The sequence below is a fragment of the Morus notabilis genome, unplaced genomic scaffold, assembly GCF_000414095.1.
Source record: "Morus notabilis unplaced genomic scaffold, ASM41409v2 Scaffold384, whole genome shotgun sequence".
In the NCBI taxonomy this organism is placed as follows: Eukaryota; Viridiplantae; Streptophyta; class Magnoliopsida; order Rosales; family Moraceae; genus Morus; species Morus notabilis.
Window position 1 is genome coordinate 1,273,140 of NW_010387635.1, and position 27,631 is coordinate 1,300,770.

The 27,631-nt window shown below is 35.2% G+C and overlaps 2 protein-coding genes across 3 annotated transcripts; both read right to left on the reverse strand.

Annotated features, from left to right (window-relative positions):
- Positions 1 to 4,865: 4,865 nt before the first annotated feature.
- Positions 4,866 to 8,839, reverse strand: LOC21409357 (probable LRR receptor-like serine/threonine-protein kinase At4g36180). 2 transcript variants are annotated; one of them, XM_024177056.1, is made up of 2 exons: positions 6,965 to 8,839; positions 4,866 to 6,748 (listed from the first exon to the last, which is right to left on the reverse strand). In XM_024177056.1, the coding sequence occupies exons 1-2, from the start codon at positions 8,538 to 8,540 to the stop codon at positions 5,124 to 5,126; spliced, it is 3,201 nt and encodes a 1,066-aa protein (XP_024032824.1). In that variant the 5' UTR covers positions 8,541 to 8,839; the 3' UTR covers positions 4,866 to 5,123. The 2 variants fall into 2 exon arrangements, with proteins under 2 accessions (XP_024032824.1, XP_010113380.1); XM_010115078.2 differs by having other exon boundaries at positions 4,866 to 8,839.
- Positions 8,840 to 19,699: 10,860 nt separating this feature from the next.
- LOC21409359 (kinesin-like protein KIN-7H) lies at positions 19,700 to 26,329 on the reverse strand. Its single transcript, XM_010115080.2, has 15 exons — positions 26,163 to 26,329; positions 25,571 to 25,786; positions 24,930 to 25,269; positions 24,332 to 24,421; positions 24,119 to 24,219; positions 23,922 to 24,035; positions 23,761 to 23,842; positions 23,616 to 23,683; positions 23,457 to 23,522; positions 23,243 to 23,367; positions 22,666 to 22,993; positions 22,451 to 22,552; positions 21,245 to 22,366; positions 20,569 to 20,888; positions 19,700 to 20,457 (listed from the first exon to the last, which is right to left on the reverse strand). Exons 3-15 carry the CDS (start codon positions 25,138 to 25,140, stop codon positions 20,136 to 20,138), a joined length of 3,051 nt encoding a protein of 1,016 aa, XP_010113382.1. The 5' UTR covers positions 25,141 to 25,269; positions 25,571 to 25,786; positions 26,163 to 26,329; the 3' UTR covers positions 19,700 to 20,135.
- Between the last annotated feature and the right edge of the window lie 1,302 nt (positions 26,330 to 27,631).

The window sequence follows — 27,631 nt, forward strand, 5'->3', positions numbered from 1 at the left end:
CTCTCTTCACTCCTGTGCTCTCTCTCATTTTTGTCCCAAATCAAACGGATCTTGAACCAAGAAAAGATTTAAAGAAGTTTTCAACGTCAAGAGAAGGATTTGAGGTAAGATTACTGAAAGATTGAATATCAAGTTTTTGAATTTCAAAACTTATTTTAGTTCAAACCGGATTTTGATGGTTTTTGAGTAAAACTAGGGTAGAAATTGGAGATCTTGGGTTCTTTGAACTTGTTTTAGGACCTAGAACCCAGATCTAGTGGTTTTCCTTTGAAATATCTCGATTTGGGACTGAGATTGCAGGTTTTGGACTGATTTCCGTGAGCTTTTCTCGCGCAGCTGATTCCACCGGTCGACCAGTGCGGTCGACCGGATCACATGGTAACCGGTCGACCTGTGCGGTTGACCGGATTGCATTGGCCTGATCGGTCGACCTGTCCGGTCGACCGGAGTGCACACCACCGGTCGACCAGTGGTAAGGCACTGCTCTGTCACCGGTCGACCGGTTGACACGGGGTTTGACCCTGTTTGGCCTGAAATTGTTGTTTTGACCCCTGTTCTCGGGAAGAACCCAAATCAGCTTCATTTGGGGACTTGAGATAAATGGATTAGCATTGTTAATCCTTGATGTGAGATTGAAAACCCTTTCAATGATATTTTGAAACATGAAAATGGATTAGGGCACACTAATTGAAAATCTTGGTACATAAATGAGATTTAGATTGCTTTAGGAATGAGAATTGATCCTAAAGTGTTGTCTTGCATCAGTGATCGCTGAGGATTCAGACTGAAGAGGCTGGAGGAAGCGGAAGCCGGAAAAGGCAACGTTAGTCCTAAGTTTGATAGTGCGAGGTAGGATTTCTATCCCTTTTCCTTGTGAGCCTGTTTTCAAAAAGAATTTTGGCCTTGAAAATGTTTTAAAGAAATGGATTGGTTTGTGAAAGAAAACGTTTTGAAAACCATGGCTTGTTTAGTCATGGAACCTCATGGCTTGTCCAATCATGGGGCCCGCGGCTTGAGTAGTTTGTGGGGTCGTATTAACGATTTCAAAATGTTAATGAATGATTTCTTAATAAAGAGATCTTGTGAACTGGTAATAGAGTCTATTGCTGTAAGCCTATATAGGATGCGGAGAGTGCATCATCGGGGGCAGAACTCGAAACTCGGTCCGGGTAGGCGAGACACTTGGTTAGGTGAGTAATTTGTACTAATTACTTGCTGAAGCCTGTAATATGAAGATTTTACATTTATTTCCATTGAGAAAAAGGATGTGAGGTTCCGGCTGTCTGTTGGTACTGAATGTCTATTTATTTACGTACCCATTTATTTATTTACTTGCACTTTATCTATTTATTTACTTTACGTCTTTGTAAATAACATCCTACTGGGCCTTTCGCTCACGTTTTATGTTTCAAATGTATTAAACCCCTCTCAGGAGACTCTAGGAGCGGGGCACTATAGCTGGATAATTGCTACGGAGCAGCTGAGTTGTGCTGCTGTTGGAATCAAGAGAGGATCGTGGACATCCTCTTGGACAAATGTAAGGAATTTGAGAAATTCTGTAAACTTATGTAATATTTGGATTTACTAGACTGTGGTTGCTGCCTGTTGTAATGATTATTTACATGAGCATGTATGTACGATATTGTATGTCCTGTGGGGTGGAGCCCTGTGTGTCAGAGGCTCTGGGATTCTGTAATTTATTTATATTTTAATGCAGTTAAGTGTGGTGTCCGGTTGGAAATCTACTTTATTAATCCCTAATCGAGCTCCACGTCACCCACCCCGTTTGGGGGGCGTGACAAGTTTACTTTTATAACTTTTAAAGTTTAATAATTATGAAAAAAAGTAAATTTAACATTTCAAAGAGCATTATACATTGCAGTAATAATAAAAATAACATAGCATGTCACACTTTTTTATGGTAAATATACAATTGACATTAACATTTGTATTGGAGAATATATTACTCTAAATTTACTATTTATTTCATTTTTTTTCCTTTAAGAAATTATCTCAAGTCATAATTGAGTTCACACTATTAATACAATTGATATCAATCAAGATCTCGTTTATTTCACCGATTCGAGTTTTTAGTTCTAAGTTTTTACAATTAAAAACTCTTAAAAAATGTCACATCTAACTTTTTTTACTACGGTTAAAAACTCTCATAAAATATCACATCTCAGCTCGAATCTACAAAGCGAGTATGGCCTAAATATGTGATATTTACAATTGGACTATAGATGGCATAAAATGTAAATAATATGAATTTTAAAATTTGTGGTCAAACTGCACTTGGTTTTATTATTATTATTATCATTATCATTATTTTGGAAAGAAAAGATAATTCATGTTAAAAATGTAATAATCTTGTCACAAATATATATTCAACATGTTGATTCAAATAAATTTATTAATCCTATCAACTTGTATAATTAATATTTTCAAATGCGTATTTATTTTTTCTGATACGATTACTCAATGAGGAACACAATTGTCACCCCCTATTTATAACCGTTACATGACTGAAAAGTCAGAAGAAATAGCTTGGTTTTTATTTTTTATTTTTTGGTTTTCATTTCGCTTCTGGTTTCTTTAATTATAGTTTTTGGGGTATTCTAACACAGTACTCAGAAACCAATAATAAATGCATAGTGGCTTAGATTGGCACGAGGCAACAGTACCAGCAAAATTATTAAACTGTTTTGTCAGCTGAATGACCAAACACTCGAACGTACTGAAAACGATTTCACCGGAAACAAAATAAAAAATTATTTATTTTATCGATTTAAATTTTATTATAATAAAAAAATTTAAAAAATAATTAATTTAATTTTTTATTATAATAAATTTTTTTTATATAAAATTACATTTTAATTTAAATTAAAAATTTGAATAAACCAACTGAATAAGTTCAAAATTTACAAACAGAAGAGTATTATAATACGCTTAACGGTCACTGCTTCAGATTCAACATTATTTTATTTGTCCCTTGCTTTATGTTGCTCTGTATTATTTTATTTCCTTGCTTCGCCCGGTTGTTTGTTCCAACTTGTCTCCATATTTTTCCCTTGATTTATTTCTTTGGCCATTTCAGAAGAATCTCTTGGACTTCATGCCCTATAAAATATTAATGCATGCACAATAACACATGCTGCACAGTGTTAAAATAACTCCAACCATATTAGTTATTTCATATTTTTAATTAAAATAACTAATAATTTGACTAGAATTTAACTTTTCTCCGCTCTAAACATTAGTTAAATAGTTAACTATTTTAAAATATCCATTTCATACTAACTACATATAGCTAGCAAGAAATGACTAGTTATTTAGGGTCCGTTCGGTTCGCTAATTCGAGTTTTTAATTCGAGTTGAGATGTGATGTTGTGTGAGAGTTTTTCACTGTAGCAAAAAAGTTAGATGTTACTGTTTTTGAGAACTTTTTACTGTAACAAAACTCAAATCAGCAAAAAGAACGGAGCCTTAATTTATTGTATTATTTTATTATTTCGTACTCAATAAATATAAAAATTATTTTTTAAATTAAATAAAATTATTTATATTTAAATTCAATAAATATTAAAATAATATATATTTAGTCGAGAAAATACATGACTCAATTCCACTTATAAGATGGCCCAATATTCACCACATATACCACCGTGCAATTAACACCCGCCTATAACAAATTGGTCGGATAGGAGTCTTATAACAAGATTGTATTGTCAAATTGAAAGGCGTACTTACCACTGTACCAGTTGGTATCACCTTATCCAATGCAATGGCTACTACTACATGAAAAAGGTACTCTACTCAAATGCTTCTTCTTTTTTTTTTTTTTTTTTTTTTTTTTTTTTTTTTGTCGAGCACTGTACTAAGATGGTAACCGAGCAGATGAATTTCAATTTATAATTTCCAATTTCAATATCAGTTTTGATCATTCTACTGTTGAAGTTTAAAATTTGAGTTTTATTATAATAAAAAATTCTTAAAAACAGTCACATTTAACATTTTTATTATAAAAAAAACTCGCATAAAATCACATCTTAACTCAAATTAAAATTTTAAACCTCGTTCATTTCACCGATTCGAGTTTAGAATTCGAGTTTTATTATAATAAAAAGCGATCAGAAACAGTCACATCTAACTTATTTACTACAGTAAAAAATTCTTATATAAAATCACACCTCAAATTAAATTAAAAACTCGAATTAACAAATTAAACACGCCCTTAAATCAACAAATTAAACCACCTTCAAAAAATTCAAAAGTTTGTAGGGGAGATGTCCCAGTCTCACTCTCTCTAATCTGTATGCTGAGTGCTGACCTGACTCTTGAGCTTTGCCATTCCCTGTTGATCCAGTGGGACCTTGAAATTTTGGGTCATTTGTCTTCTCCTCCTCTTCTCTGCCACTGCTACCTCGAAAATAAAAAAAACAAAAAATTGAAAGAAAGAGTTTGGGACGGCAGAGACGCCCACGTGGCGGCCCAAAACTGTTTTGCAAAGGCCGATGCCTACTCTGAGGAATAACAAATTTTTATTTTTGTTTTGTTTTTTCTTTTTTTTTTAAAAAAAAGTTTTTGGCTAGGGTATTTGGATTTTGGAACTTTTGGACCCCACGACGCAGGACGTTAACGGCTACATTTTTGGAACTTTGCCAGTGCTCAAAGAGAGAACTCAACAGAGACTTATTAGCCATGTGAACAAAACAGGGTAGAGAGTATTTTAGCCAAAAAAACAGTGTAGAGAATAGAGAGTTTGGAGTCCTTCGCGTTTGGCGGGAATCAAGAATGTGGACCCCACCGTTTTGTCCACTTTCGACATTTTTTTATTATTAATTTATTAACATAACAGTGCTAACGTTTGTCTACGTCGTTGACCGAAACACTTGGACTTTTGCTCAATCTACGTGGTCCCCACTTTTCCCTCGATGCCGTCACAAAAAAAAAAAAAATCAAAGGAGAAACTAACGCCAATGAGAACGAAACAACCAAAACTAGACTACAGTTAATACAACTTGAAAAGGATTAAAAAGAAATAGCACATTTCCAAATAAAAAGCCAAAAAATTGTTAAATGTCTCTTTGACAATATTATCGTTTTGGGTTTCGGGTTTAGGATTAAGCCGGCGACGGTTGAGAAGTGGGGTCGGCGGAAGACGGAATATCAGGCCCCACCCGACACCCTTCGAGCATGAACACGATGTCAGACATTGTGGGCCGGTCGAGCGGGTCGGGTGCAGTGCAAAGCAACCCGACTTTGACTCCAAGGAGGAACTCTTCCCACTCTGAGGATTCAGGGTCAAGCTCAAGCAAGCCCGGCTCTAACAACTCGGTGATTTGGCCCTTTTGCAGTTGCTTCTTCACCCACTTGACAATGTCTTCATCTTCGGTGAACATTACAGGTCTTTTTCCCGTTAGAAGCTCGAGCAAAACGATGCCAAAACTGTAAACATCGGACTCTTTGGTGATTTCTCCTGTTAGTACAGCTTCTGGAGAGACGTAGCCCAATGTCCCAACCGTCGTGGACGTTGAGGCCTCAGCTGGGGTGGCAATGGTGAGGCGTTCGAGCCCGAAATCGGACAAATGGGCTTCGAAGTCCGCATCGAAGAGGACATTTTGCGGCTTGACATCGCCGTGGACAATCGAGGAGGTGTGGAGGAATGCCAAGCCCCGGGCGATGCCGAGCGCAATGAGGTGCCGCATTGGCCAATTGAGGACATGGCCATCTTGGTGTGAGGCTTCTTGGAGGAGCGTGGCGAGGTTGCCGTTTGGCATGTAGTCGTAGACTAGGAGGCGCAAGTCAGGTGGACCCGCGTAGTACCCGCGGAGAACCGTGAGGTTACGGTGCCTGACTCGGCCGATGGATTCGGCCTCTTTTCGGAACATGTTCTCGTCCAGCACTCCGTCCGGGAGGCGGCGGATTGTGAGGACCATTCCGTCGTTATAGCAGGCCTTAAATGCCAATCCGTAGCGTGTTCTGCTTAGCACATTTTCCTCATCGAATTGCCTGGTTGCTTCAATTGTCTCCGCGAGTGTGATCTTGGTGTTGAACATGGTGACTTTTGGGCCTCCATTGTCTGTGCTTCCCCTGCCGCCGCTGGCTCCAGAGCTCGCCCTTGCCGGGCTTCTTTTCTTCTCGCCGGACGCCCTTTGTTTCAGCCTCTTTCGCCATCTCAAGAGGGTGAAAATGTAGAAGCAACAACACAGAGAAAGTAGTAAAGCCCCACTTCCAGCCACAACTATTAGCAAAATCAGTCTCTTCTTTCTATCCTTATCTAGTACGCCCTCACACTTTCTATCCAACGGCTTCCCACATAAGTTCCGATTATTTGCAAATGCTGATGGATTCTTGATTCGAGAACCGAGTACTTCCGGAATTTCGCCTTCGAGATTGTTCCCTGAAACGTTGAAGTTCACCAAGGCAGGAATTAGTGATAGCTTAGCAGGAATCTCCCCAGTCAAGTTGTTGTTAGAGAGATCCAATGTACTTAAATTCGATAGCTTGGACAATGAGGCCGGTATTCCACCCAAAAGGCGATTTGAGTCCAGTCGCAGAGTGGTTAACGACGAGCATTCGGAGATTTCCTCCGGGATTTCGCCCGTCAGGTTGTTGCCACCCAAATCAAGCTCCTGCAAGTGCGAGAGCCGCGAGAGATCCTCCGGTATGGGCCCTGTAAACAAATTCGATTCGAGCTGTAGAACTTCGAGACCAGAGGAATTACCGAGCTCCGGCGGAATCGACCCTGAAATGCGATTTTCGGACAATGAGAGTACAACTAAAGACCGAAGAAAGCCATAGTTGGAAGGAATGTGACCAGAAAATGCATTGGAACTCAAGTTCAAGTATCTCAAACTCATCAAGCTACTGAAACCTTCAGGAACATCACCAGATAACATGTTCTCTTGCAATACAATAACCTGCAGATTGGGTAAGCCAGAGAGCTCAAATGGCAACTCACCAGAGAGGTTCTGTCTGCTCAAATCAAGAGTGGTCAGCCTAAAAAGATTGCCCAAGCTCGCCGGAACCCGACCCGAAAAGCCATTGCCGCTCAGGTTCAAAACCATTAACATGCTCAGATTCCCAATACTTGCAGCAATTCCACCTGAGAACTTGTTCCCACTGAGGTCCAATGTGGTTAAGTTCCTCAAGCCCATGAGCTCATCCTCAGGCATGGCCCCACTCAACAAATTACCTCTCAAACTCAAGGTCTCAAGCTCCGAAAGATTGCGAAAACTCGCTGGAATCGAACCGGAAAACTGATTCTCGCCAATGGCCAACACTTTCAAGACTCTCAAATCGGCTAAAAACGCCGGGATATTACCGGAAAACCGATTTCCTTCGAGATCAAGGACCAATAATGAGCTGCATTTCTTGATCTCCTGCGGAACAGAACCGGAGAAGGAATTATTCGCCATTTTTAGCTCCTCCAACCTCGAGAGATTCCCAATTTCTTGAGGAATTTTTCCGGAGAAAGAATTTCCTGAGAAATCCAGTCTTGTCAAGGTCTGAGCCTGAGTTAACCACAAAGGAAACTCTCCTTCTATCCGATTGTGTTGGAGATCGAGAACTTGAAGGCTGCTGAAGCAAGTTGCTGTCTCGGGAGCAATGATGTCCCTGAAGGTATTGAACCCTAACTGGACGATCCGAAGAGACGGCGGATAGACCGAAACATTGCAGAACATCGACGACGGAACTGAACCAGAGAGATTGTTTTGGGAGAGAGAGAGCACCTGGAGATTCGGTAAGGCTCCGATCGCCGCCGGAATCACGCCGCCGATCGCGTTCCCTTCGGCGCTTAAGTGAACAAGCGACGAGCAGTTTGCTATGGCCGAAGGCAAGGTTCCTTCTAATAGATTGTGATCCAGCCAGAGGTACTGCAACTCCTGGAGCTCGCCCAAGCTCGCCGGAATCTCTCCGGCGAACTGGTTGTAGGAAAGGTTTAAGAGCTGGAGCTCCGTAATGTTCGAGATGCTCCTTGGAATGTCGCCGGAGAACGAGTTTGAGGAAAGATCTAGGTACCTGAGAGAGGCGGGGAGATTAACGGGAATGTCGCCTGAGAGACGGTTCTGAGCGACGTTGAGGATTTGTAGCTCGGTGAGATTCCCGATCGACGGTGGTAGATTGCCGGAGAATGAGTTGTACTGCAGGAAAACCGACCGGAGAAGCGTGCATTTCGAGAGGGAACGAGGAATGGAGCCATTGAAGGAGTTGTCGCGGAGGCTGAGCTTCTTCAGCATCCGGAGGTCGCCGACGCGGTCGCTGAGTCGGCCGCCGAGTTGGAGGTGAGGCAGTCGGAGCTCAACGACCCGTCCGTCCGTACACCCGACGCCACGCCAGTCGCATGGAGCCGACGGCGTCGCGCCGTCCCAGCCGCTTAGCGCGCCGAGCGGGTCGTGGAGGTTGAGCTGGAAAGAAGTCAGCGCCTCGACTTCGGCACTGCGGTCGCCGGCGGCGGCGCACGACAGCAGAGGTGAATGTAATAAGAACAATAGCAAGAAGAGGAAGGAAAATGCAGCAGTTGATAATAAAGCCATGGAAGGAAAACTAGTTTCTACTGTGGAAGGAAAAGAGAAAGGAAATGTGTAAAGTTTCAAGCTTTGAGTGAGGTTTGTTGTTGTTGGTGGAGGTTAATGTTAAGGGAATGGTGCGCAGTGGGGGCTTAGGTTAGAAGAGACCGTCGGAGAGCGTTGTTGGCAAAGAAGGGGAAGAGAGGGGTCGCCATGTTGCGCCAGTGGTGCGTAGGTTTTGGTCAGAGAGACCCACACACACACTCACGCAGAGAGAGAGAGAGAGAGATGCTTTGCTTGCAGAAAAAATGGCAGTGGGTTCAGTTCCCTCTCTTCTCTCTGCTCTCAAAACCCTTTGAATAATAATATTAATAAATGAGGTATTTCTTTTCTTATTTATTATTTGTTTTGTTTTTTCTTTAACTTAATAATTTTGGTGGCAATGCCAAGGCCAATATATTGGCTTTGAATAAGCACTTTTCAAAAAAACGGCATGTGGGATGGGCTGGGCTGGCTTTTTAGCCTCATATGATAAGACGTTGGTTGAATCATTGAGCCCTGTGTGAGACCCTCTTTTCCCTATATTTTCCTCATTTTATCCCATCATATTCATTCCTGAGGTTATTCTTTAAAACAAAAAAAAAAAAACAAAAAAAAAATTGTGTAAATAACAAGTCTTCTTGTATAATGATTTGTTTAGTTTATTGATTCAAGTTAGTAATTTTAATTCTAAATTTAAATTTTATAAAAAAATCTATTAATAAGAATTTTTTTTAATTTTTTATGAAAAAAATATTGTATAAAAATTTACAAGTAAGTAATTTTAAGAATATTTTATAAAAAATTGTGTAAATAGTAAGTGTTCGTGTATAATGGTTTGTTTAGTTTATCGTTTAAGTCAGTAATTTTAATTCTGAATTTAAATTTTATAAAAAAATTTATTAATAATAATTTTTTATTTATTTTTTAATAAAAAAAATACTGTAACAGAATTTAATAGAATCATAAATTTAGACGTTTGGTAAGAGAATTCATATCATGATTTGAATCATGGTTCATGATTTGTTACAGTATTTTTTCTCATAAAAAATACACGTAAATTAAAAATAATTCTAATCTCATGATTTTAATCTATGAACCAAACGTCTGAACTTTTTATTAGTTTATATTTGGCCGAGAACCCTCGTGGTCACGGCCTCATTTCTGGCCGTGTCATTGTATCCATTAGTGGGTCCAAAATTTTGATATTGCTCCTACCCATCTTTAATTTGTGGCTCTAATTTCAAAAGTTGCTCAAATGATATGATGTAAAAGTTCAAAGGGGGTATGGTATCTAGCTGTGACGTACCCTTTTTTTTTACTCCTTTTCTCTTTTTCTTTTTCACTATTCTTTGACATTTTTCCTCATCTTTTCCTTGCTAATCAACCTTTGTTTTTTTTTTTTTTTTTGTTATTCTTTCTCTACATTCTTCCCGTCTTTCCTTGTTCTTTTCACACATCAAGACTTTGAAGGCCGGACGTCTCTTTCAATTCTTGTTCTTTTGCTTCTTTTAACTGGACGGTCAAAATGTGAAAGTGAACGGTGAAAAGTTGGACAAGTATATAAATCCTCGGACGTTTTTAACTAGGCATAAAGTTAAGTGACAAAGTACAAAAAGTAAATCTCGCCGGAGCAAATTAGATTTAGTCAATATTCTTGGTTGGACCACAAGTATATATATACACACACACACACACATATATCATGCATGGCTTTAAAAGAATCCAATATTCAATAGGAAAATGCCAATTGGCACATTTGCAGCAAAATAAGACTACCATGCAAGAAGTGGCCATTTATTTATTTATTTATTTCTTACTTTTCCTTATATGTGTGTTAGCGGGAGTTGATTTTGAGCTCTTAATTTGTACCTTTTGAATGAACAAATCGCTTTTTCCAACTAACCCCGAAAAAGTCCCCTCTAGGCTCTATTATTAGTAAAACGACATTCATCATATTGCAGATGTAAGTATACCAAAGTTGTTTAATTTCTATCCTAATTTATGCTAATGGGATAAGAGATAAGGAATATGGAGTTTAATTAAATAAGAGGCCATGAGTACTATTCCATTTTTTGATTTATTATTCAGAAATAAGAAATCCCACTTGTATATGTCGTTTTAGAATATTTTCTGGTTGGGTTTGATTTATGAAAAGTTTGTTGATAACAACAAAACATAACTATAATTCAAGAAGGGAGAGGATGAGCTTGAATGCGACCCCATTTAGTGGTTTTCTTAATACGTGACAGAAATTCATCAATCTAAAGGCCAAATAATTAATGTGGAGAATTATGGCTAGGCTCCTATTTCATCTAGCTTGTTTGTTGTAAATATAATTGATGGCATGCCATGAATGAGTGACGGTTTTAAGCTTTTAAATTCACCATTATATCCATAAACTTATCTTCACCAAACGGGGTGGTGCATTAATTACATATTTTTCTTTATTCTCCTGTCAAAGATTGTTCAATATATGATCTCATTTTTTAAAGTGCTTGTTAATAGATATATGACGCATTGGATATATTGGGGGAGTCCGTTTTGTTTCGTAAGTTTTGAGCTGAAAGTTTGAATAAAAATTTTAATTTTGTAAAAGAAAAACACTGAACTAATAAAGTTTGAATTATGATTAAATCTATATAAAAAAAAAATCAAGCCTATCTTTTAAATAGAATTATATCAACATCTTTTATATGAGTGTGCCTCAACATTTCTATTATAGAGATTCGGCTCGTTTGGAATAGTATGTGTTTGCGTTTTTAAATAGTATAAGAAAACAAGTATAAGTTGGGGTTTTTTAATTAGTGTTTGGATAGTGTCTAAAAAAATACTTTTATATTTAAGAAGAGTTTTTAAGCCTGTTTGGGTAAAAAAATAAAAAAAATGCTTATTATTATAAAAATAATGTAATAAAAAGATATGGATGAGATATTTAATTTGTTATTCACAAATAAAAATGTAAAAATGTAAATAAATTTTTTTTTCATAAGCACTTTTTTCATAAATACTAGAGAGATGGATTGTTTCAAAAGTACTTAAAAAAAGTGAAAAATACTTTAAAATTATCCATCCAAACATATTTAAAAGTGACTTTTAGACTAAATAAACTAAAATCTAACTCTTTTTTTTTTTTTAAAGCCAAACAGTCCTAAGAGTAGATAGCTCCAATAACTCTTTTTCATTAAAGAAAAAAAAAAGGAAAATAGTAAAAAATAGACCAATATGAAAAGTTTAAGAAAGTATATAGGTCAATTTTTAATTATAGAAATTAATAAGTCATAACTTGTCAAGTTATGGTTCATAACCAGACAAATTATAGACGAAAACAGTAATTTAGCCTATTTATTAACTTATATAAACTATTGCTTTATTAATTTTAATTCATCTCAAATCTTAGCCTATTTCCCTCTTTCTCTCAAAAAAAAAAAAAAAATTTATATGACCTCATCATTTAAAGGCCCAATGTCTACCTACCACGTTACTCTACGGCCCAATTGAGCCAAGAGAAAACTGAAAAAGTGCAAAAACTGACCCTAGCATAAAAAGTGAATTGAAGATAGTTAATTCCCTTTTGTTCGAGAAAAACAAGCCAATTATCAAGTTGTCGTGCTTCAGACAAATAAATTTGCACAAAGGATTCTGTTGGCTTGCACTCATCTTGCAATTAATTGTACTTGAATAGGTGAAAATGGGCAACTTTTAGCTCACTTTTTCCCTTGCAATAATATTCAATGTACCTTGGAATAGGTTCATAGCCAGAAAACACATGCTAGCATTCACTCTTTTCTTTTTTTTCTCCTTTTTTTTTACCAAAAATAAATAAATAAAGGTTAAAAAGTTGAAATGGTAGCCTTCACTCTTCGAATAACTCTCTTTATATTTTATTTTGTTTTTTTTTTTAAATTATTTTTGGCCTTTCCCTGATAGGCAATAAGCAATTAAAAAAAAAAAAAAAAGAAAAAAAAAAGAGGCAGTTAAAGAGTTACTGCTCGACTATTAAGAGAATTTGGACTACAAGCACTTGAAAGGCAAAACACATAATAAGTAAAAGGGTCCCCACTAGAATACTTTTTTACTAGACCATATGGCTTTGTGTTGAAGTAGGGAAATGATTAGGGCGTGAATCTTTTGGGCTGGTCCATTAGAAGGCCCACCAAAACAGAAAGACATTGAGGACAAACGAACAACAATAGAGCATGGAGTTTCATGTATAGATATGTTTGTTTGTGTCCCATTTCATGAATCATTACAAACAATGCCACATATATATCTTAAAAAGTTAAAAAACGAAAAAAATAGAATTCCAAGGAAAATTTGTTTGGAACATGTGACTTTCCATGTATCATGTATGGTTAAAATAGGAATGAGATAACAATTAGATCATGATTTTGGATCCGCTTGTCTATGTTCTTTTTTCTGATTTCTTTTCCCTACATGGAAAAAAAAAAAGGAAAAAAGGCAAATTCAATTGCATTGTTATTCTTTCATACAGTTAGACAAATTTCAACTACAAAAAAAAGGAAAAGGAATAAAAAGAAAAAAAATGTTGCAACAAATGAATTTAAACAACATTTATACAACAATGTTAGTACTAGTATTATAATTAGTATTAGATGTGGGTGATTTGAGCAAATTTTTGCAAAGTTTCAAAAATTAAGAGGATAATAACAGAAACCATAACAATTAGAACAATTGTGAAAGTGAGACTAAGAAAGTAAAATGGTTGGGGTATTTTGTTGTGGATGGATCAAAACCTTCCCTATAAACCTCATAATCAAGAACACCAAAAAACCAACTACACAAACATACCATAAGCCTTTCACTACTCCTTCAAATACCCTCTTGTGTATTCTGATCTCTTCATCTTCTGGTTTTTCGTCCTTTAATATTTATGAATCTTCCATAAAAACGCCATACTTTACTAGAGACTAATTTCATGAGTAGAAAAATAAAATATATAAGGCGCGTTTGAAACTCGTTCTAAAATAATTTTATTTTTTATATGAAAATAAAAATAAAAAAGTTTTCAATCTCACACAGAAATCATTTTTAAGAATGCATTTGGTAATTTTATCAAGAGATTATTTTTAGTGTAAAAAAACTCATTAATGTCTCTCTCTCTGCTCGAGAGAGGAGAAAATGAAAACAAAAAATGAAAAACGACTAAAAATCATTTTTTATTTCTCTCTCATTTTACACTAAATCAAAAAATCGTTATTATTTTTTATTTTTATCTTTATTGCGTCAAATGCCGCTTTAAAAATATTTTTATTTTTTCTTTTTCAAAAATTATAAAAAAAAACATAATTAATTCCAAATACGGTCATAATATTTTTTATTTTATTTGTGCTTACCTGACGATTAATGTTGTAGCATTCCACTTTTTTGTCTTCTTGTCATTTGGTTTGGCACCAAAACTAAAAGTACAAGGTTGCAGACAGAGAGAGAAAAAAAAAAAAAAAAAAAAAACTCGTTATTTTCTTTAAATTCTTCTTTTTCTTCTTGTTCTTGTTTTTTTTTTTTTTTTTCCCCACCCCCTTTCACTTCTTTGTAAATGATGGTAGAAAAAGGGCTTCAAACTTTTAAAACTAGTGTTCCAATGCATATATATGATTCAATACTTTATAAGAAAAAAATAAATAAATTGGTTTAAAGTAAACCATGAAATCCATTAAAAGCGCATGGATTAATGGGGGTTTATATACATATTGACAATGGGCATAATGATATTGGACAGTTTAACTTTGCCCTTTGAGGCATCGGAAGATATGTCTGAAATGCATATTATAATATATATATTACAATCTCTTCTTTCCAGGTAAAAGTTGATTAGAAAAAGGAAAAGCTATTAAAATAATTATTAATAATATTCTTCCAGGCAGTGATTACAATGACGTGAATGCCCAAATAAATAAAATGTTCATAAATAAGCTCTGAAAGAGATACTAAAATATTCCAAAACAAAAATAAACTAACCTACCTTTGCAAAATCCACTTTTACAATTCTAAATATTGAGGTGGAAAAAGAGGGAGTAGACAGAAAAGAGAATATATATGCTTTTGTGGAATGAAACTGTTTATGGACCATCTTTAAAAAATAAAAAAATAAATTAAAAAGAAAGAAAGAAAAATAAAAAAAAATGTTTATGGACCTATATCCTTTAACATGGACTTTTTTTTTTGTCTTATTAATTAATTAATTTTTTGTTATTATGTTCTTGATAGCTTAGACCACAAACGCATTTTAAACTAAAAACAATTTCAATTATTATATCAAAAGCATACTTTATTTTCATAATCATCCATATATATTTACTTTCCGAACATAATCACTTTTGGTAGCTAAAACAATGATTTCACAGAAATGACCAGTTGAGAAGAAATACACATACAAAATTTCCCTAATTAATTATAAAGAAGGCAATTAGTGGCAGTCATCAACCTATTTTCTGATATTTCAAAACTCAAATACAATTAAAAAAAAAAAAGTAGTTTGAGAGGCAAAAATCCAGAGAATTTATCAATGTATTTAAGTTGGTTCATAGCAGAATACATGGTAATATGACGACCAATAATCATGCGAAGAGAGAAAGACGGTTGAGATCATTTTCAGTTTGAGGCTACACCAGATCCAACGGTGGAGGTTCTGTGTTCTTGTTTTTCTGCTGATCAGACGGCAGTTGACGCCTAGACGTTTTCTTTCCTCTGAAGAAGGCTACGATCAGTTCTTTTAACGTTGGATCTCCATCTGGGTTTTTGATTACCATAACAATAACTTGCCATATGAAGAAAGCCCAGAGACCCACAAACACTAACGCCAAAATTAACTGCAAAGCTTGTTCAAAATCAGATGCCATAGTTGCCCTGTATAAATTACCAGAAAAATATATTAAAAAAATTATATATATATATATATATATTGCTTTATTTTCTTAATTGATATGAAGAAAGATAGAAGTCTTACTTGATAATTGTGAGTGGTGAAGAAGCTGTCTTAATGGGCGATGAAGAGTGATGTGGTCAGGAGGGAAGGTTTAAGAAAAGTCAACAAGTCATTGGCGTATAAGACGCTGCTTTTGACTTGTAGAAGTCTCAAATGGTGTTGTTGGGTTGTATTCGAATTTAATAATTTATTATCATTTTTTTATTAATAAATGTTGTGGAATTTATTATTAGAGACTTGATTCTTTTTATTTTTTTCCCCCTCAAAAAAGAAAAAGTTTCGTTTTGCTGAGCCGATTTGGTTCATGGATTACAACCATGTGATTAGAATTATTTTCGATTTAGAGAAAATATTGTAGCGAACCGCGAATCATGATTCGAATCAAGGAACGAATCCCTTAACCAAACGAACTCTAGTTGCTAAAGTCTCCGGCATTACTCGATCTCTGTACACGAAAGTTCAAAATAGAGACTTTACTTTACACTCTTGTTTGATAAGATAGAAAGAAAATAGAAGGTAAATAAAAATTATAATGCATAAAAAATTAGAAGGAGAGAAAAGATTTTAATTTTTTCTTAACTTATTTGGTATGATAGAGAAGAAAGAAAATGAATCTACATTTCCTTGTTCAGTATTGGAAGTGAAATTAAAGAGACGAAAAAATTATTATTAGTGTAATTACTTTTTTGTCCAAATATTTTTTATTAATATTCTTTTCTAATAAAAGTATAAATAATACAGTATTCAATATCAAATTAACTCAAAAAATTCATGTAAATTAAACATATATTTCATCTATATTATGTATATACACACATACATATATAAAGGTACAAAAATATAGTTTAACTTATATTATGTATATACACACACACGTGCGTATATATGGAAGGAAGTTTTTTCCGTGTGAAAGGTGTGCTGAGTAGAGAGAGAACGCACCATTTATCTCTTCTTTCTGGCAAAAAAAAAAAGCGCCAACTTTTGGAGCCAATTTTATATGAAAAATAAGGACAATTCAGGTTTTGTTCACTTTGCGGATTCGAGTTTTCAATTCAAGTTGAAATGTGACATTTTCTGAGAGCTTTTTACTGTAGCAGAAAATTTTAATGTGACATTTTCTGAGAGCTTTTTATTGTAAAAACCTAAAACTGAAAACTCGAATCGGTGAAATGAACGAGTCCTCAATAATTTGATTTTATTTAGATAGTTATTCACATTTTTCTTTCTAAAATCCTCACTTTTAGAGATATTAAATATGGTGAGACCCACCAATCACAATTTTCATTTAATTTAATTTTCTTTCTCAATTTCATTTATACCAAACAAGCTAACTTATTAATTTCCATCTCAAAATCCCTCTGACATTTTCCTTCCTTCCACTTTTCATTCATATCAAGCACACTATTAGTGTTGTTGGGTGTTTGCGTGCTTTAACACAATTTATTTTAGTCATTCGATTTAATTTTAATGGTTTGATTTACGAATGAGAATACTTTAATATCATATAGTAAATTGTGTTTAACATGGACATCTATTGATCAAACCGTTAAATTTAATCAAACAAATAATATTACTTGCTATTTTGGTAGGACAAAGTAATGTACCATGCTGTAATTTTTCTTTTCTTTACAGGAAGAGTTATTTTCAATTTTTGCTCCCAAACTTTACATCCATTTCCATTTGTTCCTGACTAAACAAAAAAAAAAAGCCCACTTGACAGCTCTAAACCATTAATTAGGTCTCATTTATTTTATCGATTTAAGTTTAGAATTTGAGTTTTGTTACAGTAAAAAACTTTCAGAAACAGTCACATCTAACATTTTTACTATAATAAAAAGTTCTCACATAAAGTCACATATCAACTCGAATTAAAAATTCGAATAATGATCTAAACGAGCCTTTAGTCTCACTTGACTCTCTCTATTAAAATTACCCTTAAGAAAAACAATAACAAACGGTATGAATAGAATTTCAATGAGACATTTTAAAATTTCACTCATTAAAATAGAAGAATTTCAACAACCATGAAACATGGCCCAAAAGCAACGCCAACCTATATCACGAATTCCTTTTTTTTTTTTTTTTTTAATTCGAGTTTCGTCTTTGTGAAGTGATAAGTAATGATTGTTTATGATGAGTTTTGTTAAATCTATGTTCAGGTTCTTTGTTAGGGTATATTCTCCTTGTTTGAATAGTAAAGTCTAACAAATAGGATTTAGGTGATACTACTTTAAAGTTAGATGTCGCTATAGTAAAAAAAACGACATATAACTGGTGCTTAAAAGTCTGTCCTTGTTTTTGTAGAACAGACTTACGGATTTACCTGTTGTCGTTCCCTAAAAAAAATGACTTGTCGTTTGAGTAAGAAATCGTTAGTCGTTTTTTCTGGTGATAGTCTTCAAGACAATAGACGCCATGTCGTTTCAACTTTCTACATTATTTTGTCTTCGATCCTTTCTAGTAAGACCCATTCACACTGAAAAGTAGAGGTAAAAGGCGGCGGTGCAACATTTATAAATTACGTTGATTTGAGTTAAGATGTGATTTTATGTGAAAGTTTTTTACTGTAATAAAAAAATTAAATATGACTGTTTCTAAGAGTTTTTTACTTTAACAAAACTCAAATTTTAAACTTGAATCGGTGAAATAAACGAGGCATATATATAAAGTATTGTAGTTCGAGCAACTCTAACCATACTTGTCTATTTCATAATTTTAGTTAAAATGATTAATAATTTAACTTTTTTTTTTAACTTTTCTCTACTCTAGTCATCAGTTAAATGGTTAGTTATTTTTAAAAATGTCGTTCACACTAACTAAATATAGCTGATATAAAGAGAGTATCATTTAAATTTTTGTATTATTTTATTAGTTAATGTAAAAAGTTTTTTTTTTTTTTACTTTAATAAAGTTATTTATATTTTAAATTTAATAAATATTAAAATAATCTATAATTAACTAAAATAATGAATGTGGTTAGAGTGAATTGTCTAAAAATTACTAATTAAAAAAACTATGAAGGTTTTTCAGTTAAGATTTAATTAAAATTTAGAAGATTCCTTGCTCTTATATATTTTACAAAACCATTATATATAAAAACTAACTCTCTCAAAGACACTTATCCGTTTTAAAAAAAAAGGGGTCCAATTATAAGCTGCACATCCGTGGTTGTAAGCATGACTTACCGATAATATGACATTTAACTCCACTAGGAGGAGTAGAGATTAAATCCTCACACCCTCAAATAAAAAAAATAAAAAAAAGTACATCCAATAATTCTTACCGAAATTAATACAGAAAATCTAGATATATTTTGCAACTAATTAAAAGGTCCATAAGGAACCCGATGAACATTGATGAAATGAGAATATCACACTCGTCAATTTGAGTTTTTAATTTAAGTTGAGATATGATTTTATGTGAGTTTTTACTGTAATAAAAAAATTAGATGTGACTGTTTCTGATAACTTTTTACTGTAATAAAATTCGAATCGGTAAAATAAACGGGGCGTTAGAATGAGCCTACACAATTGATGAAGTTGACCCATCCACGGCTGTTGAAGTTGTTAAAGGTGAGACCTTGTTCTTCTTGAACAGTGGATTTTCAGTCTCCCAACAAGCCAAAAGTACTCGCACCAAAACTTGACCAAGAGGGATGAGAAATATACCACCACTAATAAATAAACAAATAACACTCATTATATTGACCACCCTGTGATTAGTATGTTTTCTGATACTCAAAAGAATAGCCTCCCAGATTAAATAGCTACCAAATGCTGCATAAACGAGGACCCCAGTAGCCCAAATCAAACGAAAACAAATATCAAAACCAGACATTTCTGTAGCCAAAAAGTTAGAATTCTTGGCAGTAATTGAAAGCTGGTGTTTCTTCTGAAAATTAATTTGCTGGGTCCGAAGAAGAAGAGAGAGATGATTTACCGAATTGTTGTTGCAGAACAGCTCCGGGCTAGTTGGTGCATTTAGAAGCTGATGAACAAGAAAATCCAAAACAAATACATCAATGTTTCACTTATGAGAGTGCTAATAAATTATCCATAATCTTATGGAGGGAGAAAACAAGGCTTTCACTATCTTAGATTAGACCTTCAACCAATTTTATAAGAAAAAACAAAGAAAGTAGGCGTTATTAACAAAGAGGTCCTTGAACTCACAACGATTGTATAAATTTGGAAGAAGCGGACAACTCCCTTGTATTTATCTGAAATAAAATTTACCCATGTATGCTAAACCTATGCCCTTGGAAAGGCATGTATAAACTTCAACCGGTGAAATGCCATAAATGACACTCATATATGTCCACGTTCATCATTAGTTCAAAGTACAATGACGAGGAAAAAGTTGAAAGCATCAAACTAAAATTTATGCCTCATTTCTAACTAGGACAGATTTACAAGATTTCTTACAATCTGAAGCAAACGATTGTTTGGGTTGGGGAATCTCTAAAAGAATCATACTCATCTAGGTAAAGAGATCCAAAGGAATCATTGATTCAAAACAGGTTTAAAGAAGAGCCTTGACACCCTGTTTTTGTCCATGATATTGGGTTGGGGAATCTCTAAAAGAATCATACTCATCTAGGTAAAGAGATCCAAAGGAATCATTGATTCAAAACAGGTTTAAAGAAGAGCCTTGACACCCTGTTTTAGTCCATGATATTTCCCGCTTGTGCGTCTCGGGGTAAATCTGAGCCCAAACATCTCCTTGGAAGCTTGGTCTGGCTCTCCCGATCCCACGAGCTTCACAACTATGGTGGCACTTTCTGTGATGTGGTCCATGTCTTTTGTGTTAGTCCACAAGCGGTGGGCCAACTGCAGCCTCCTGTGTTTTGTGTTTAACCCAATACCCCACTTTAGGTAGATGTTCTCTCTTTCATGTTTAGAGAGCTTCTTTTGCATTTGCTTACTGAGCATCAGCCTCTCGCGGCACAGTGCCCTAATGCTGTTCATGAAAGTTGCATGTTAGAAACTAGGTGTCGCTCATTATATGCACTAAGGTAAACATGAACAAAAAGCAAAAATACTAGGTAAAAGGCCTTCTTTTTATATATACCTTGATGCGTAAGTTAGAGTTCGACCATCCTCTACAGTTTGATTGCCGCGAGAAAATGTGTCTTTGAGGAAAGACAGCCTTCTCATCTCCACCTCCATGTAAATAGAATCCGTTGGGTCGCCTCTGAATAATAAGAAGAAATAAGTCCTGTGAACCAATGACACGTTGCAAGCATGCCAGAACTCGATAATCTCTCTTTGGAGCCTCTTGAATTCTGAAGGCCACTTTGGAGGATTTCCCACATCGTCCTGAATCGGGTCCAAGCCAACATCTTTTACACTCCTTGTCGATACCATCAGCTTTTCCTCTGTCTCCGGGATCTGTCACGTGAAACCACCATCAGTTAACTTCAAATTTAACTTGTTTATTATGTTAAAAATCAGTTTCTCATAGAAAGCTTCTACGGGAAAAAAGAATAAGAACTGGTTACTGGTTGTCCATCTTACTAAACGACCTAGTACTTTAATTCCTGCGTTTATATTAGGAAGATATTCCAAGAAATTCACTTGAGCAGTTGGACATTTAGTTAGTAAAGCATCCATTAAACATAGAAAGGTTCCTTGTTAAACAAGGAAGCTCCAGCTGATTGCGAGAAGTGGAACATAGAAGTTTCAGAGTATTTATATAAGCAACCTTAATGTAGTATCAAAAATCTATTTCGGCAAGGGGTACATACCTCAGAATCAGCAAGTGGTTTCTCACATGAGTAATCTACTATTTCCTCCACTCCACCAGCTGAAGTACTGATGCTAGTACTCTCGTTATCATTTGAAGCTTCGATTTCCGGTGTTTTTAGTTCATCAACACCAGCAATCCTAGCAGAACCTTGAGAACCATTTTTTGACAATATCTCCTGAGAACCACTTCTTGATAACTTTTCGTGAGAACGTTGAGAACTGTTTCTTGATAATTTCTCCTGAGAATCATTTGTTGATAATTTCTCCTGAGAACCACTTTTTGACACCGTTTCCAGGGAAACATTTCTTGATAACGTTCCAATATCAGGACCATAGTTCAATGCGGGAACTTTCTTCTGGAAACCCTCAGGTCTTCCTGTGAAAGTTCTATCAAATGTAATTGGTGGCGTGCTCTCATCCTTTTCTTCCCTCTCAAACCAATGCGAATACAAAGTAGTAGTTAGACGTGCTTTGCAACTTCTGCTCCTTGTTAGCTTCAAGCCTTTGAAGCCAGACAGATCTTTCTCCATTAGCCATTGAGAGGGGGTTTTTTCATGAGATGGAATTTGGAACACTGATTGGAAGCTGTTCGCATCTTCGGTTTTCTTCAAAGCAGGTGATCCCAATTCTTCATTCGCACTAACTTCCTTCTCAAACACAACTAATCCTGAAATAGTTGATTTCGCATTGGGAGATGACACATTCGAGTTGATAAATCTCGTTGGGCTAGAATCTGATACATTTGACTCTACATGTCTGTTTGTGCTTGGCTCTTCCACCTCAATGCATCGAACTTCCTTGCAAAGGTCATCCAGATTTCCATCAGAATGTTCTCTGCTCTCGTCCTGGTTCAGATCAATTTCAATGAAATTTGGAATTCTAACTGACAAGCGTGGAGAGGAAGAGTTTGTGGGCAGGGAATTCTCATCAAAGTCAGGTATTTGGAAAAAGTTCTCCTCGCAATTACTGCTCTGCGCATCTGAGTTCTGAGATGTATCAGACGATCTAGTGCAGCTGTTGAGGTTTTGGGAGCCATTAAAAATATGAGTCCGTGGTGTTCGATTTTCAAAGTCCCATGAACTCCGCACTCGCAATTTGGGGTAATACTGATATAGGTCAACCTAAAGCAATGAGATCATGGAATGAGCTTAGGAGGCACAATGAAGAAATAAACTGAATTCTTCAATCTTAGTAACTACACATACCGACACTGACGGTCTATCTTCTTCAGCTGCTCGTAGCAAATCTTTGACCTGAGACTGAGCAGCATCGCGTTGTAGAGTGACCTCTGAAATCTCTTTCTTGAGCTGCAAGACAGAAAAATTAAGGAAAAACATGTAAGAACAAACTTTCTGTTGCGTGAACCATGTCCATGTCTAAATGTGCTAACTTAAATTTTTAGGTAAAAGCCATTACTCACCTTTTCAACCTGAAGGTCCTTCTCCCACAGTAATCCAGCAGAATCAATAGCTGTTCCTGCACATCTCAACTCATTCTCCAATCTGGCCAATTCTTTTTGCAACTTCTTCACCAGTGCTTTATCCGACATTACTACGTTGACCTGTGCACTGGTTGTTACTTCTTTAGCACAACTAGCAAACAAGAGGGTATTTCTTGACTGTTCAACATGGCTTCGGGCAGGGCTCAAGGTACAAATAATGGCAGTTCTAGCATTGCCCCCTAAAGAGGACTGCAGTATGCGGGTTAGCTTTGAATCTCTGTAGGGAACGTGACTATTTCTTCCTTTGCTGCATCCAAACAGAGTTTTAGGAATTAGTAGCAGAGATAATTACCCAAGTCTTAACATGTTAATTTCACAAAACCAAAAGATAGAAGAAAAACATGGTTGGGGAATTGAGAACACGTTAACCACTCATGTTTATCCCAGGAAGTAAACCATTCGATAGCACAGGTTGTATTAACATGACTATTGTCTGGAGGAAAAACTGGAATTGAGGATAAATTTGAAAGTAAAGGCACAGGCTACTCTAACCGACCTGAGCTTACGGATAACAGTGCCCAGAGTTAGTAAGCTGCGATTTATATGGCAACCTTCTTTCAACCTCGTACCAGCTGATAATGTCTGAGATGCACGCTCACTTCCTGCAAGATCGATGAAGTTCTGTACAAAGGAAATAACAAATTAAACCAATTTTCCGACTATCATCCCGTTTAACTAACACATGAACATGCATGAAATATCTTTCTTACCACAGTAGCTGAAAGGGAGCTTGATTTGTCATTGCCTTTAAACTCTCGCGATGAACTTTCAATCGTCTGAGAAAATCACATTGTGCAAGTGTAGAGTTGTAGAGATTAGCTATAAGTGGTGGTGACACATTAATCTCATGGTGAAAGAATCACACCTACCAGTCTGAGAATCTGATGAGATCTGGAACTTGCTTCATTTAGGGATGTCTCCCCTATCTGTCTTTGCGCTGCAAAAAAGCAAATATGTTATCACTTAATTATTCAGTCATAGTTATTTATGTGAACCAAGACTTTGAATCCTTACCTTCGCAAACAGATAAAAGTTCTTTGAAATGGTTCCAGTCCCTCAGAGTTTCCTCTGTAAGCTTCTCAACAACAGTCCCTCTCTGTAAAAAGGGCTGAAATTTAGTGCAAAAGAGAGAATTTACATAGAAAGTTCTTGAGAATATCATAAATGATGTTCACCTCTGGATCATCAAGAAGTCTAAGAGGAGTGCTATCTGCACTAAGTAGGTCTCTCACAGATTCATTGTATATCTCCATAGCAGAGAACTTCATAACAAACTCTCTTTCATTGTGCTAGATTCACAGATATTATTTGTCACTTCCAAGGAACACAGCGAATTGTACAAGTAAAATAAAATGATGAATCTGAAAATTACCTTATTTACGTAGTCATAGATATCCGCAACAGTGTACTCAGTAATTCCACTCATGGTGTAAGTCTTTCCACTGCTTGTTTGTCCATATGCAAAAATGCTCGCTGAACAGAGAGTTTCATGAGAAAACAAAAATGTCTCAAATAGTTAATAAAATTCAGAAAACGTTCATGAAACAGAACTATGACAACTAATAGGTATAGAAGTTATACTCACAATTTATACCACTGACAACTGAAAGAGCGACATCCTTGGCTCCTTCTTTATACACCTGCCTTGTGGGGCAATCAAAGCTAAATACTCTGTCTAGAACCAGAAAGAGGAAAAGTCAGGTAAGAAGGATAAGCATATTCCAGTGCTATCACAGAATAATATGATATGTAGAATCGTGCAAAGAGGTAGTGCTTTACTGACAAAATCCCAAAAAACAGATGCATTGTAACTTCTTAAAAGCATTCACTCGGGTGTACAAATAATCAAAGTGGCTTCAATGCCTATAAAATATTTTTAAAAAAAGAAGAAAATTTGGCTGAAATAAACAGTTATAGTTTTTTTTTTTATTATTTTAAAAAGAGAGAAAAAGAAAACCCAGTGTGAACATCCATGTTTAGGAATAGGAATTCCTCAAGTTGGAACATAATTAAGCAAAATGCCTCACAATTAACTGCTTGCCACACCCAACTTACAGCAATGTGGTATAATATTGATCGACCATGATGACAGAAATCAAGACACCTTGACTAATTGAGAAAGCCAATGTTGATGATTCATAGAACTGATTAATACTAATAACGTAATCAAAGCATGTCCTTACCAAATGTATAGCCAGTTGGGTACATAGAGCGCTCGGAAACTGAAAGGTTGTTCCTGTATATGATAGTGTCGTCATTGATGCATTCCCAATCTGACACATCATTCCTTGAAGCCTCCTTCTCATTCAAAGGCCGTAGCCGAATTGAAACAAAGATTTTCTCCTCCCGGCCACCCGGCCCTTGCATTAGCTCCTCTCCACCAACAGCCCCCATATCTCAACCTCACTTAATCTGCACTATTTGGCCAATGCATTAAGATTCAGAGCGTTGAACGAGGCAAAACATCTTGCAGGGTTCTCTCGAAACATAAGGACCAACCAAACTTAACAGGGCAATCATCATCTGCACCCAACAAAGTAATCATGGGTCGATTATAATTATTCATCCATATTTCTTTTAGTATTTGTTTCAAATATGAACCCAGATTTTTTTATTGACATTTTTAATTGGCGAATTGTCAGAATAAATACATATCCAGTACACAAACAGACAGGCTCTTTGATGTATTTTAATGGAGTTTTGGAGTTTTCTTAAATGGTCCCAAGTTACAGACTGTCATTAGAATTACTCCAACATCACAGAATTTTATTAAAATATTTATTTTTTTTTAACCAAAAATAATAATAATAAAAAGAAATTTTACCTTGGAAATTGATAATTCAGTCTTTTTCAAGGAATGTTTGCGAGCTCTGGAAGATTCTTCTATAGCTTCATGTGCTCAGAGAGAGAGAGAGAGAGAGAGAAAATGAAGAAAACTCATGGTTTTTTCTGAAATGTAGATGGATTTGATTGATTTTCTGACGAAATTTCTCCACCTTTTTTTTTTGGCCTTTTTGGCTTTTCCTTTCTAAAACTTAGCCTGTACAACAAAAATACAAACCATATATAACAACAATTCCCACAAATAGAAAATCCAAAAAAAAAACACAAAATGGGGAAACACTTCGAAATATTCTATGCCGTCGGACATTTCAACAGAATCCAACAGATTTGAGCTAAATTTACCAAAATCAAAAAATTCAAACTAAACTCCACTAATAATCACTCGAAAAATCATAGCTTTTCGAACTGGACTTGCTTCGGTTGCTTAAAAGAAAGCTTTCGAAACTCGATAAAAGGAAAACAAAAATCTCTACGGAAAATTGTCGCACCAAATGCAAAATGCGAACTCAATTCAGAACCAGATCATCCAGAACAAAGAACACGGAAAAAAGTGAAAGATTAGGCCAAAAAACCTGTAAAATTATTCATCCAGAGAAAGTGCAAAGGAAGCAGAGATTAATCTCTCTCTCTCTCTCTCTGCGTGAAATCCTATGCTTTTCGAAGGAAATGGTTATGGCGTCGCTCTCTCTCCTCTTTCTCTCTCTTCATCTTCTTCTTCTTGAGGCTCTCATTGCCGCTATAATTTGTTGTTGTACTGTTTATTTATTTTATACAACAGTACAAAACCAGGTTGTTAATCGTTCTTAAGAGGCCATTTTTGAAAGTAATTAAAATTTAAATTAAATGTACCGCGTTAATTCGAAGAGGAATTCTGTACAACGGTAGTGAAATGACGATTTTACCCTTGACATTGCACCTAATTTGCGTCGTGACCACGCCTGAACAGCGGCTGAACTGGAGGAGTTAAAAAAAAAAGATAGTAAATAAAAGGCATTAAATAATTATCGCCGGATCTTGATTCTTGCCCACTTTTTTTCAGTTTTCATGTTAAACGTGAAGTGAGCTAAAAAAGTTTCTTCACCACCGGCCGAATTTAAAAAAAGGAGGAGGCAAAAAAAAAGGTAAATTGAAAATCACGATTTGTGTCAACTTTTTCTTTTTTTTTTTCCCCCAAAAAAAAAAAAAAAAAAAAAAAACTAGGTAGCAAATGTTGTTCATATATTATTAGAGAAAAAATGTGATATTGTTATGGTACTTAGGCTTGGTACGAGGAATGGAGATTAAGAAAAATGGAAAAGGTTAAAATGATGGAGAATAGGAAGGATGAAGAGAACAATGTTAAAAGATAACTAATTTGGAGATATATTAATGAGTTTAAATGTATTTTTTTATACAATACTGAATTGAAACTGCAACTCCCGACTTAAATCTCATTTCATCTAAATTCTTTGGTGCCATTAGATCAAGAGGTCTTAAACTTTAATGTAATTTTAATAAGGAGAAAATAGTATTTTAATTAATTTTTAGGTACAAATATAATTACTCATCTATTTTTAGGAGAAAACTAATTATCTATGATGGACTTTTGTTGGAAATTGGTTAGAATTTTCTAAACAAGTTGGCAAATCCAATTATCCAAAACTAAATACGGAATATGTATATAATGCTTTTGAAAAAATAGCGGAGATATATTGTGAGAGAAAAAAGAGATTTTTTGGTTGGTAGTTGTTACACTTTCACACATGGCACAGCCAATAATAAAGTTTCAAAAAGCCTTGGTGCAATTCCAATATTTGGCTCTCCCTTTTTTTTTTTTTTAATTGGGAAAGTCAATACTTGGTTCTCACATATGATGAGTCAAATCCTAAAAGTCGAAAATATTTTAATTATAAATTATTTTTTTATGAAGAATAAGAAATTAATTGTAAGATTATCAAATACACAATGTAATTTGGTATAAAAAAAGAGTAAAATATACGTAGGGTCCGTTTAGTTCGTTGATTTAAATTTTTAATTCGAGTTGAGATGTGACTTTATGTGA

Excerpts from the sequence above, each read along its gene's own strand:
- LOC21409357 (XM_010115078.2), bottom strand. The coding sequence starts at position 8,540 with ATGGCTTTATTATCAACTGCTGCATTTTCCTTCCTCTTCTTGCTATTG.
- LOC21409359 (XM_010115080.2), bottom strand. The coding sequence starts at position 25,140 with ATGGGGGCTGTTGGTGGAGAGGAGCTAATGCAAGGGCCGGGTGGCCGG. Across the intron at positions 23,843-23,921 it reads GACTTCTTGATGATCCAGAG|AGAGGGACTGTTGTTGAGAA; the intron begins GTGAACATCATT and ends CCCTTTTTACAG. Across the intron at positions 20,458-20,568 it reads ACTCTAACTTACGCATCAAG|CATTAGGGCACTGTGCCGCG; the intron begins GTATATATAAAA and ends TTTCATGAACAG.